This window comes from Pantherophis guttatus, chromosome 3, assembly GCF_059756535.1.
Source record: "Pantherophis guttatus breed Tessera chromosome 3, ASM5975653v1, whole genome shotgun sequence".
NCBI lineage: Eukaryota > Metazoa > Chordata > Lepidosauria > Squamata > Colubridae > Pantherophis > Pantherophis guttatus.
The window spans coordinates 151,478,859-151,491,326 of NC_142065.1; the positions used below are offsets into that span (position 1 = coordinate 151,478,859).

General features: G+C 37.3%; 1 protein-coding gene across 2 annotated transcripts in view; it reads left to right on the forward strand.

Annotated features, from left to right (window-relative positions):
* The window catches only part of CDKAL1 (CDKAL1 threonylcarbamoyladenosine tRNA methylthiotransferase), a 312,732-nt gene that overhangs the window by 191,198 nt on the left and 109,066 nt on the right, over positions 1-12,468 (forward strand). For both annotated transcript variants that reach the window (XM_034429250.3, XM_034429252.3), the window contains 2 exons: positions 3,778-3,944; positions 10,293-10,438. In XM_034429250.3, coding sequence (XP_034285141.2) covers positions 3,778-3,944; positions 10,293-10,438 — 313 coding nt within the window. The remainder of the gene's footprint in view (positions 1-3,777; positions 3,945-10,292; positions 10,439-12,468) is intronic.

Genomic DNA, 12,468 nt, shown 5'->3' on the forward strand with positions numbered 1-12,468 from the left:
TGTGTTACTTTTGGGGACACTGCAGGAGTGCTCCACCTCCCCGCCGGCCAGCTAGTCTTCAGCGCATAGCTCGGCAGCCTCCAGACGTCAGATTCCCACCACCCAGCATAAGTTCAGGGGTTCTTCTCCCCCAGCCGGGGACAGAGGGAGAGGGAGGGAAAAAGAGAGAGAGAAAGATGAGACGGGGGAGGGAGGGACAGGAGACGGAGGGAGAGAGAGGGAGTGAGGAGAGAGAAAGGAGAGAGAAAGAGGGAGGGAGAGGAGAGAGAAAGGGAGGAAGGGAGGAGAGAGAGAAAGACACAGAGAGATGTTGTTTGTAACCTCCTTGGAGTTGAGAAGAATTGCTGCAAAACCACTAGACTCGTAAACAAATTAAAACATGATCTAGTAAAAAGAAAAGTCAAACAAAAGCAAATAAAACACCCCCAGGAGCAAGACAAATTAAAGTTTAATTTGTGTGTATTATTTAATGGACTGCTAAATTGGCAAAACAGACTACTAAATTGGCCACACCTACCTAGCCATGCCTCCCCAGTCACATGACGACCTAGCCACATCCACCCAGCCACTCCGGCCCCCCAACAGTTTGAGGGACCGTGAAGTGGCCCCCTGTTCAAAAAGTGTGAGGACCCCTGTCCTGGAGTGTCCACCTGCCCCATGTAGTCCAACACAAGTGGCTTGGTTTGATTTAGGTCTAGTGAATTAAACAATGTCACCTAATGGATCCAGGAGGCAGCCTTCGGTGCCACAGTGTCATTGTACCTTCCATTTGGAATAGCATCCTGATGAAGAAATAGATTGAGAAGTTTGACCCTGTTTTCATTAGATTTTAGCTTCCAAGATGGCTTTGAAAGTTGATGGTAGTCTGTATGTATAGGTCTTCCTATTGAAATTTGGATTGTAAAATACTATAGTAGTTAAATGCTGTATTACTTTATCTCTTAAAAAAGGAAGCAAAGTTTCTAAAGAAGGTCAATTCAGCTAATTAATCAGATTTGATGGAAGGGAGAGCAAACTCTTGTTTAACTTGACAACACAAGTGTTTTAATTTCTTTATCTCCTCATAAATCCAGTGTTTGGGCACGCAAAAACCACATCTGTATTTTTTTTTAATTATTCCAATATCAAACCAGAGAATAGCTCATGCACATTTAACAACCATTTGAATTCACTCTGTTGTTATTTGAACATCTCAAGATCAAAATGACAAATTTCAACAGCAAGCCTCCAAAAATGGCTTGAGTTTTCAAAAGGGTTTACCCAAAATGCGAATGTATTGTTTTTTAGATTTATTTTTTTTAAAAATCCTTCCTGCCTAATCCAAATAAAAATACCTTCAAATTATGGCTTTGCCCCTCTTTTGTGATATCCTTGGCACCCTGGAGGCTAAACATAAAAAATGGTAAGAAAATGTGCCCCCTCCCTTACCAATATAATTTGTCAATTGAAATGTCACATCAATCATTATTGAATTCGCCTAACAGTCTGTACGGTGTGTGTGGGTATGTGTATACATACCTCTGTGTGGGGTGGGTGGGGGGTTGGGTCGGTGTGTATACGGTATATATACACACATACATACATACATACATATGTACAGGGAATATGTCAGTGGTGGGTTCGTAACGGTTCTATAGAACCGGTAGTAAAACCGGCGGGAGGCTCCGCCCACTGACCCTGACGTCATCAAAACGCTTCTGCGCATGCACAGAAGAGCGCGTGCAGCCCCATTGCGAACCAGTAGTAAAGGTAAGTAGAACCTATCCCTGGAATATGTATGTAGTAAAGGATATTCTGTAACATTTGATATTGCATTTGTATGTAAAGTAGAGATTCTGTTTAATATCCTGGTGTCAGAGCAGTAAAGACAGTTATTCCTGTTGTTGTTAATTTACTGTTACAGCTGCTTCCTTGTTATGCAATTTAATTTTCAACCCACCAGGGGGCTAATGATCCTCACCTATGTAGATTTCGAACAAGGCTGTTATTTTCCATGTCAATATTGTTTGTATTCCTATTCTGGGTGATTCTTTTTTACACTAATTTGGCATTCGCAAGGCAGCATACCATAACTCTCTTCATAGGTCAAAATGAGGAATGATTTGTTGGAAAAATTATAAATCTGAACCTTTCATTTGAAGCGCTCGGTGTTTCCATGAATATTTCTAACGGGAAACAGTGGATAATGTCTACTTGCACGATTTCCTAAATATTTTTGTATCCTGTTTTTTTAAAACTGTTCTGCTATCCTGTATAATGTATCTGGCAATATTATTGATTCAGATGGAGATAAGCACATTGTTTTCATCATGGCCAGATTCAAATGATCTTCTCTGGAGTTATAAAGCCAGGAACAATAGGCTTCTAACAAAGTTCTGCTTCATGTTTCAGCAGATTATTTTTGCTTTGCTTTGAACCATAATTTGCTGCTACGTCGATTGTCAGATTGTTTAGTGTTGGTCAAATATTTAGAATGACAAGGCAGAGATTTCATTCCACTCAGATGCAATCCAGGAATGAATAATAAAATGTGATAATTCTTCAGAGACCATACAGTTCAGTCTCTGACATTTCCACATATTCTTTCCAGTGCTGTTGGTTGGAAAAGAAGGGAATAAATCTCTCCCATCTTCCCCGTGGCTGCCATTCACACAGAAGGCTGTTATTTCATCTTTCCTTCATCTTCTCCAAAATAAACATGGCCTGCAGTTCCTCCTAATGCAGGATTTCCAGAACTCATTCCAATATATCAGTACCTTCCCTAAAATGTCTGAACACAGGTCTCTTGTACAGTATAATAAAATAGAATTAGATCCCCCTATCATTTTCAAATTGAAAATTCTTAATATTGATTTTTATGTATAGAGTCACAATTAAAAAAAGCTTGGAAGTGAAATATTAGGCACTTCAAGGTTGAAGTCTAGTCTGGTTTTAGTGGGAAGGATTTAACTGGATGTTTCTTTTTTCTGTTTTTTATTTGCCTCGTTTTTATAACATTGCATTCGGAGGCAGCAGACAGAAATGACAAAATGTCTCAAAGTGATAACTTATTGGAAGAAATGTTTATATTACCTTGCATGTACAAGAATTTTATTCATTTTATGGTGCAGCCGAAATATTTGAACTTCTTGCAGCTTCATTGAAAATATAAGTGTCCGTTGCTTGAAAGGAAAAAAAAACTTTTCTCGAAATGACTCTGTCTGTAGGTGACATTGAATGTCTTCGTTATTAACAAATTTTAATGGCCTTGTAAATATTATATAAGGTTCCGTGTTGTAACTGTAAATGATAATTGGATTAGTCAGCAAGTGGCTTGTTTTATCTCCAAGTACTTGGGACTTTTATAGGCTGTAACTAAACTATTAGTCAGCTCACTTTTAGCAGTTTGATCAGTGCAAAATACTACATGCTTAAGCAGTACTGCTCAAAATGCTTAATAAGCCAGCAACTCTTGGAGATGGGAAAGAAGCTCTCTACTCATGTTTAAGTTGCATTAGTAAGGCGTCTCACATTAGTCACTGGCTGTGAATGTTAATCACTTTCAAGCAATAATTCACAGCGTTGTTGTAGTACTGTGGTGCTCATAAAATGAACTCAGTAACCCACCACTACCCAGGGAATATGTCTCTTTCATTGCAATTGAATACCCAGCCTGGCTGCATAATAGTTAGGATTATGAAATAGTGCATTTTTAAAAAGGGTGAGCAGCTGGATAATAAAATAACAAGCTCCAAAGCAGGTTTGTTAATTATCTCTCTGTCTGTCTCTTGTTGACAGAAGGAGTATGTGAGATATGGCTGACCAGCGAAGATACCGGGGCTTATGGCAGAGACATTGGCACAGACCTCCCGACTCTCTTGTGGAAGCTAGTGGAAGTGATCCCTGAGGGAGCAATGCTAAGGCTCGGCATGACAAACCCTCCATATATTTTAGAGCATCTGGAGGTACGTTCACAAGCAAAGTCATTGCAGTGACTAACCGGCTTCCTTTGACATCATGCAGGGACTGACAGCTTACAGCTTGTGAGCTTCTCTTTTGCAACTGCATTCATAACATGAAAATGCAAGGTAAGATGGGATCAGAAATTGCATAAGCAATGGGCAAGTTCATGAAGAAACGAAACCCAAAATGTTCATTGAGGCCCATTCTGGATGGAGCGATTCTTAAACAAATTGTCAAGGAATATATCAAAAGTGTAGGCCACAGGGGAAATAAATAATGCACATTTTCTCATCCTCCCCTGAGCTGATGCCCTGGAGATGCGTGTTTGGATTACAAAACGCTGTAAGTACCATTCAGCAAAGCTGAAGGCAGAAGATACTGCAAATTGTAGCCCATATAATACCACGCTGAAGGAAAGGCTGCTATTTAACACTTTCTTTTCCTCTTGTACCTACAAGATTGTGTAATATTCTGTTAAACTCCCGACCCGTGGGCCAGATGTGTCATGTTCTGGCCATGCCTATGCCCGGTTTAAGCAAAGGGGAAGAAAGTCCCGAAATGTTACATGGTGACAACGTGAGTTTGACACCCCTGTTCTAGAAGCTTCTCCAACTGAACTGTTGGCACTTCTGAAATTCAGTACCCAATACCTATCTTATTTTTAGATGAAACATCACAGGTTAATAGGTAATATAACATACTTCAGAAGATTTTGCATAGTTTATTTATGCTGTTTTGAACTTCTTTGAGTACATTTTACCACAAGATGCATACCAGAATTAGTTAGCGGGGATTATTTAAATCTGTATCAGACAATAGTAGCAGAAATACTGATTTTTTTTTGTTCTTGACTTTTTCTTTAGCATTTTTTTACATGCAGAATGGCTTTATTTGCATATTTATAAATATACATAGTATATTTATATGCTGCATAAAGACCAACCAAAAGGAAAGCGGGAAACATCACACGTCAGTTCAATTTTTAAGTAATGCAAACTTTCCAAAGGGGAGTTATACATAATATACAGTCTGCAGTCAGTAACCTGCTTCCTTGCCTTATTTATCTTGAGCTTGACAGCGCATTTCAGAAGATTGGCTGTAAAGATGGCTGTTCTGGTCTTTAGTCTGCTGTTTCTCACAGAACTACCTTAAACCTAATTTCAGTAATAAGTTCACTTTTAACATTAAATATAGTATTAACGTTATATAGAAATGCATGTTAATAGTGTGGTTTCATTACTCCAAGGATATGCAGTCTGCAACTTCTAGGATACATCTCTCCCTAAACTAGGGGTGTCAATGGCGGCCCATGGGCCAGATGCGTCACACGCAGACCATGTCCACCTCAGCTCCACGAAGGGAAAAACATGTCATGTGATGGCAACGTGACGCCGCGAGTTTGACACCCATGCCTTAAATCTTTCTTTCTGCAATTCTTAGAAACCTCTGATAGGCTTGTTTCTTTAAAAGTAATTCCCCTTTAAAAAGAGCAGAGGAAAAATCAAAATTCCAGCCTACCCCTGATGGACCAAAACATAGCACCCTCTGCCATAAATAGTTGCTCGTTGGCAATTACAGAGTAGGAGTTTGTGCACAGAAAGTGTCAGCCCTACCAGGTAAATCAGGCCAAAAACAGGATTAGATGAACTTTATTGTAAGGCTACATTAACAAAATCTTGCAAGGTGCAAACTTTCTGCCATCACTTTTAACTGCTTGATTCATTGGGGTAGGTCCTTCCTAAATGTCATCATTTGACTGTTAAGCCACTGGGAGCGCCTGCATTTCTTGGCTGATAGTTTTCTGGACAGCATCTCTTGCCATCTTTCCCCAAGGTCATTCACTCATTCCTTTACAGGAAGTCCCCAAAACACCTTTGCCTGCCAGATTTATGAATCTGTAAATACTTCAGAGCAATTCTGAAAATTCATCCATAATTATTCAATTATTATTTGCCTGTCACTTGGCCTGCATATTTTTTCTGTTCTCATCCAAAAGAAGAATGAAGAAGGACTGAATCCCATTCTTATTCAGTTTTACATCAGTGGCATTATATAGACCTCACCAAATGGGATTTCCGTCTCCTTGACTCTGGATCATAAAGCAATCTCGTTGGTAGATATTAGTCCATTTCTGCATTAAAAGGGGCTCGACATTCACACAATTTTGGTCGTCAGTTTTTTTTTTAAAGGACACTCATTGTTCGCTTGGAGAGAAAAACCAAGTGAGCCTCATTTTCCAAGATACAAATAGCTCTTTCTGAAAAGAATATTAACAGACACATCTGTTGGTGTGGCAATTATCTGAAAACAATACCTTCCAAAGAAAAACAGAGGTCAGATACTGCCTTAAGATACTCTTTGTTCAGTAAACTGCAATTGGCTGAGGATATGCAACATATTAAGCCATAGAATATGGTCAGGCAAGCTTTTATATGTAACAGGATCCACCCTTCTTTAAAAAAAAAAAAAACCAATGGATCTCTAGATAGCACATAAGCAGAGCAATGATGCATCCAAAAAAAGTGTATTTGGCCTTCTAAACATATGCTTCAGATTTTACCAATATTCAATTAGCCCAGCAGATTGTCAAGTAGCTAGCAAATTCCTTAAGAATATAGATTGTTTTGTAGTCTTAATACCTTACTAACAAAGGGAAAGCACATGGGGGCACTCATACATTACCTATTGGCCATTTTTGAAACTGAACATTCTTTCTCTGGATGGTGTAACAGCTGACAGCCATATCTGGGGAAAACACACGGCTGCTTTAAAGAACTGGTGACAAGCTTTGCTCCATCTCAACTGTCTGATGACTGAAAATCTTTCAAAGGGAACCTAAGGGTAAAGGTAAAGCTGAGTACAGATTGGAGGAGTTTGTGGAAAGCTTAAATCTACAGTTCATGTATAATGCATCATTCCATCGTTTTATTTGTCTTTTCAGGATACTTTTAGCTTTATGAACTTAAAGGAGGGAAGGCTTCCTTAGCTTTTCTTTCATAACATCAGTAAGAGACCCTTGACATTTCAGAAGCAGGAGATGGATCCAGACCTTCTTGAAGCCTTCCTGTCATCCAGTCTTGTCAAAAATGCAAAAACCTTATAGATTTTAATAAATCTAAGCCCTATTAAGCTTCAGTAAAAGGGCTTTCATTCATTTCTTTGTCATTTTTAAATATTGTAACTGCTTTGTTCTTTTCAGGGTCAGGACATAAGGACATTTACTTATCTACTAACATGTGCTTGTTAAAGTATATGTGCTTGGAGAAGATACTTAACATTAAACCAAACCTGGGATATTTTTTAACATTTTGTTAAACGAAACAATATCTGGATTTGCATAACACATTTAGCCAAAAAAAATTTTTTTAAAAAAAAATCCTACTCTGTTAATAAAACGTGTGAACCCAGCTTGTGGTGGAGAGCTAGTGGGGATGCTTCTCTAATAACCCAAAGGTTTTCTGGAATGTTTTAGGAATTCTGTACGTAATGCAACTTTTGATTTTGATCTTAAAGACGGCTAATAAAGCGCTCCATGGCATAGGGCCTAGCTATCTTCGAGACCGCCTGCTGCTACCGACGACCTCCCATCGACCCGTGCGCTCCCACAGAGAGGGCCTCCTCAGGGTGCCATCAGCCAAACAGTGTAGGCTGGTGACCCCCAGGGGGAGGGCCTTCTCTGTGGGGGCACCTACCCTCTGGAATCAGCTCCCCCCAGAGATAAGGAGAATCCAGGACCTCAGTGCCTTCCGTCGTGCCCTTAAAACCCATTTTTTCAAGCAAGCTGGGCTGGCTTAAGAAGAAATTCTTAAATGTTTTTAAATGTTTTAAACGTTTTAATTGGTAGTGAGTTTTAATTGGGCCAAATTTATATATCTTTTAATTGTTTTTTAATATTTGTCCTGCATGTTTTTTTAATTTTGGCCTCAGAGTCCTCAGGGAGAAGGGCGGTATAGAAATTCAAAAATAAATAAATAAAATAAATAAATAAATAAATAAATAAATAAATAAAAATACAAGACTCTAATAATAGAGTTGCCTTGAAGCCATTGTGAATAATCAAAAGTGCATTTGCACAATAAACATTTTTAAAAGGCTTAATTAATCATCATCAATATCTTGAATGGTTGAAAAATGCTATTGGTATATTTGACTCTGCTGATTATATTGCTTTTCCTTCAGGAATAACTTGATTTCTATAATAGGCGGTTTCAGTTTTTTGTTGGGTTTTTGCTTTTTTTTTTTTGGCTATGTTTGCACCTTGTTTCTGAGTGTGGAGATGATATACAAAAGTCTGTATTTTAAAGAAGTTGTTCACACCTGCCAGTGCCTTTTTAAATGCTTAATTGCACATGATGAGATGCATAGGCCTCCATGTCACCTGTCAAGATGAGTCATGCTCAAAGTCTGCCATATGCCATCTGTGGGGTTTTTTTAAAAAAAATCTTCCTTATTAATTCAGGTTATTCCAATGAAACCCTGACCATTGAGAGGTGTTTTGTGTGCTGTGTATTTTTTTTTCCTTTGAAGAATGAGAAATGCCTTAACTCTCCCTTTCTTTGATTCCTATCAGCTGAGCATTTTTGATCTGTAGCTTCATTTGAGCAGATAACTTTACAGATGGCTTCTCTAGACATGCCCTGACACAGAGCCTAAAAATGGATTGTAGAATAACAGCTAATCTTTTCTTTCTTATTCTTGGTTCTTACATAAAAACTCAATTATTTAGTAGTACAGTGGTAAAGTTGTTTGGACACTATGCATTCTCTGTAATGCCTTTTTTCATTTTCCATACCAGTTTTTAAATGCTTTGGTCCAGTTTACACAAAACTAATTTTAAAACTTTATAATATTTTATATTATAAGCCAGGAATGTCAAACTCATGGCGGCATGGCATTGTCATGTGACTTATCAGGAGTTATTTCCCCTTTCCTAAACCAGGCATGGGCGTGGCCAGCGCGTGACTCATCTGGCTGGCAGGTCGGGAGTTTGACAGCTCTGTTATAAGCCATAACAAGTTAGCATTTCACACTGTTCCAAAATATATTTACCTTAGGGCTAAATGTATGTAGGAATCAGACCAGTATTTCAAAGATGCAGTTCCTCTCATTCTTTAGTTAAGAATAATTAAATAGATAAGTCAGTGATAAAAATTCCATTTCCTGATATTCATATTGTATCCATTCATTTTAGTAGACCTTCCATGCTGTTAATATAAGCCTATTCTTATAAAGTGAATTTGTGAGAACTTCCTACTCTTTTCCTTGGTTACAATGGGGAAGTGTTATTGTTGAATGGTTTATTATGGTTCAGAACCAGATTTGTATCATGAGAATTTTATTTGCAAATTTGAGTTTTTCATTTGTTCCTCTCCACGGAGCCATTGGCATCCTTTCATGAGTTGTTGGAAACTTCCACAACACTGTTCATGTCACATGGTGCAGCAATTAGCTGGAACTCCTGGCAATTTGGAAAGCACTCTAATATAAAAGATTTTCATTTACAAATTCCTGCTACAGTAAATAAGCAAACAAGGGCTTCATTTCTTTATGTTCTATGCATCCTACATTCCACATTTATGCTGGCAATCAATATGTACAGAAACTGAAGTTTCTGACTCAATGGGAGAGTTCTGTTTGGAGGTGGCTGCTAAATAGACAGCAGACTCTTCCTCCCCCATCCCCCAGTCTCTGCTCCATACTCACCCATCTATTTTTAACTAGTCATATTGACGTATTTTCTTTGTTCATTTTATTATTCTATTATTTTATTTTATTGTTCTATCATTTTACTTTGCATCAGATTATCAATCTTCTAATGAGCAAGGGGGTACATTTTTACTGCAAATTAGACGACTGTGAGCATCTGGTGCCATCTTACTTGACTGTCTTACTCAAAAATGGGTACTCAAAGACAAAAGTGAATCAAAATACTATGAAGTCTGGAATAAATTTTATAATTGGTTAGATAAGAGGAAGAATGCCAAAACCAAGGAATAACGAATGTCTGGAAATGTATATATTAATGTATATTAATATATGAATGTATATTGAACTTGTGAATGTAATTTTGGTTTATTAAATTCATGTATACTTGATATATAATGAAGTAGAAGATATGTAAATTTGTATATAGAGCAAGGAATAGATTATTTATTAACTTGATTTTGACATAAATGTTAGAAACCAGAGACATTGAGCAATGTCCATTATTTTACTTTTAAAGCTAATAAAATAATAATAATTTTTAAAAATGTATATATCACATTTTTTTTAATGCTGGAGATGTGTAGAACTAACAGTGTCTTTACTAGTATGTACAAATATTACTGATGTTATTTTCATGTCTCTAGGAAATGGCAAAAATTCTCAACCACCCAAGAGTCTATGCTTTTCTACATGTACCAGTTCAATCCGCTTCTGATAGTGTATTGATGGACATGAAGAGAGAATATTGTGTTGCTGATTTCAAACGTGTGGTGGATTTTCTTAAAACCAGGTAAGTCTAATATTTAAAAAGTTAAATAATTTGATAATATGAATTTTTAAAATTAATTGCTTTTTTGCATCTTCATGATTTGGCTATGCCTTACAGTTGCTTTGATGTGATATTCTGTTTCATGTTGTTTATATTCTGGAATATATGATTTGATGTGGTTTTTTTCACTATATTGTTGAAATGCAGGGTAATTGATACAGAATGCAAAACACAAAAAAGTGCTGCTCCAGTCATGCATTTGGATACTGTTATTGAAAGTATCTTTTTATTCCTAGTTTACAGATTGCAATATGTGGATTTTGTGTTAATCCTGGGAATTTTTATTAGCAAATTATGACAATCAATAACTATATTTCAAAATCTTTTTTCACAATCGTATATATTATTTTGTCACCATTTAAATGAACTTTGTAGTAAATTCCATTGGCAACATTCATGGAGAATTCCTTAAGTAAGAAATACTAGCAGTAGGAAAATTTAGTTAGACTGTAATCAATGTGAGTATTAAGTATTCTGAATAGAATTTTTACTGAAAATAATACCATATGATTTTGTGAGGATTGTCTGACATATGATTATTTCCATTGCATATAAATACATGCAGGTATATCTAATTTATTTTACTAGTTGACAGTTAATGCCATGTTATCTACACAAGATCAGCTTTTGTGGTGACGCCCAAAAACTTACAGTAAATGGTTTGGAAATGTTGAAAGATTTATGAAATATAAAACTATCTATTGTTGCTGAATGTTTATTAGCTGTTTACTATCTCCAGAATCAAAGGCAACCTGTCCACATTTTAAGAGAGAGAAACAGTATTGTTTTTGTTGTCGGGTTTCTCAGTCCAAGATAGGGCATTGCATCACAGATCACTTGATATGTCACTGCATTGCTTGATTATCCAGCTTAACCTGAGGGAAGGCTTACAGATACAGTTCTGCACAGTTGGCTTTATCGTATATCAGAATTTAGCCATATGCAACTATTAATTGTCTCCTGTGCTGAAGACATATCATGGACTTTTAGCTATTCCAAGATATTTAAATTCAAGGCTTCTCCTCCCATCTTTCTGAATTAAGAGATACTTTGCACTTGGTGGCTTTGAAGTTGGATGGTTATGTTATACAAATCCAGTGGAAGAGAATATCTGTAGCTCAGGGTTGAACTAAGGAGTTCTTTCTTACTGCTTGCATGTGTTTCGTTACCCAAATACATAAAATCAGTGCGAGTGTGGGGTTTACTATATATTGCAACTTTTTCCCTGTTTATAGTGTGAGTGTGGGGTTTTCTATATATTGCAACTTTTTCTCTGTTTATAGTGTGAGTGTGGAGTTTACTATATATTGCAATTTTCCCCCTGTTTATAGTGTGAGTGTAGGGTTTTCTATATATTGCGACTTTCCCTGAGAATTTTGCTTTGCCAAACCCGTATTTCTATTGAAAATCTAACAGAAAAAAAATCTCAATCTTTGCCATAATGTAAACTGAGATATATTAGTTGTACATTTAACATTGGTTTCTTGTTGGAATTATTGTACCCATACTTTTTAATGTTATAATAAGCCTTGCTAAAGTGTACTCTAAAATTTATGTTATTAGTTCAGTTTTGATCTCCCAGCCACCTAGAAGAGCAATAGGCATGGTGAGACCATTTCAATTTACCTAAACTCTAGTAGTATGCCAGAAAGGTAGGGACAGAGAACTGGTATCATCTCATATCCTAGTGAAGCTAAAAGGCTCCCAGTGTGCCTGATCCATCCTCAGAAGGATGTTGCAGGAGGAAAATGGACCAGCTTGGGACCCAAATTGAGACAACAGCCTCTTTGGATATGTTGGTCCGGGGAAGGAGCAACTTAATGTCAAGAAGAGAAGTCCATGGGGAGGACTTGGCTGGTGAGAGCATTAGAAGGAGAATTGTGCAGAGAATACAAGCAATGTCTTTGTCTAGTGCCAGCAAAGCAATACGGGAAACGGAGGCTGCATTACGAGCACATTCATATTCCTGTTGCCTAGTCAACCCTTTCACA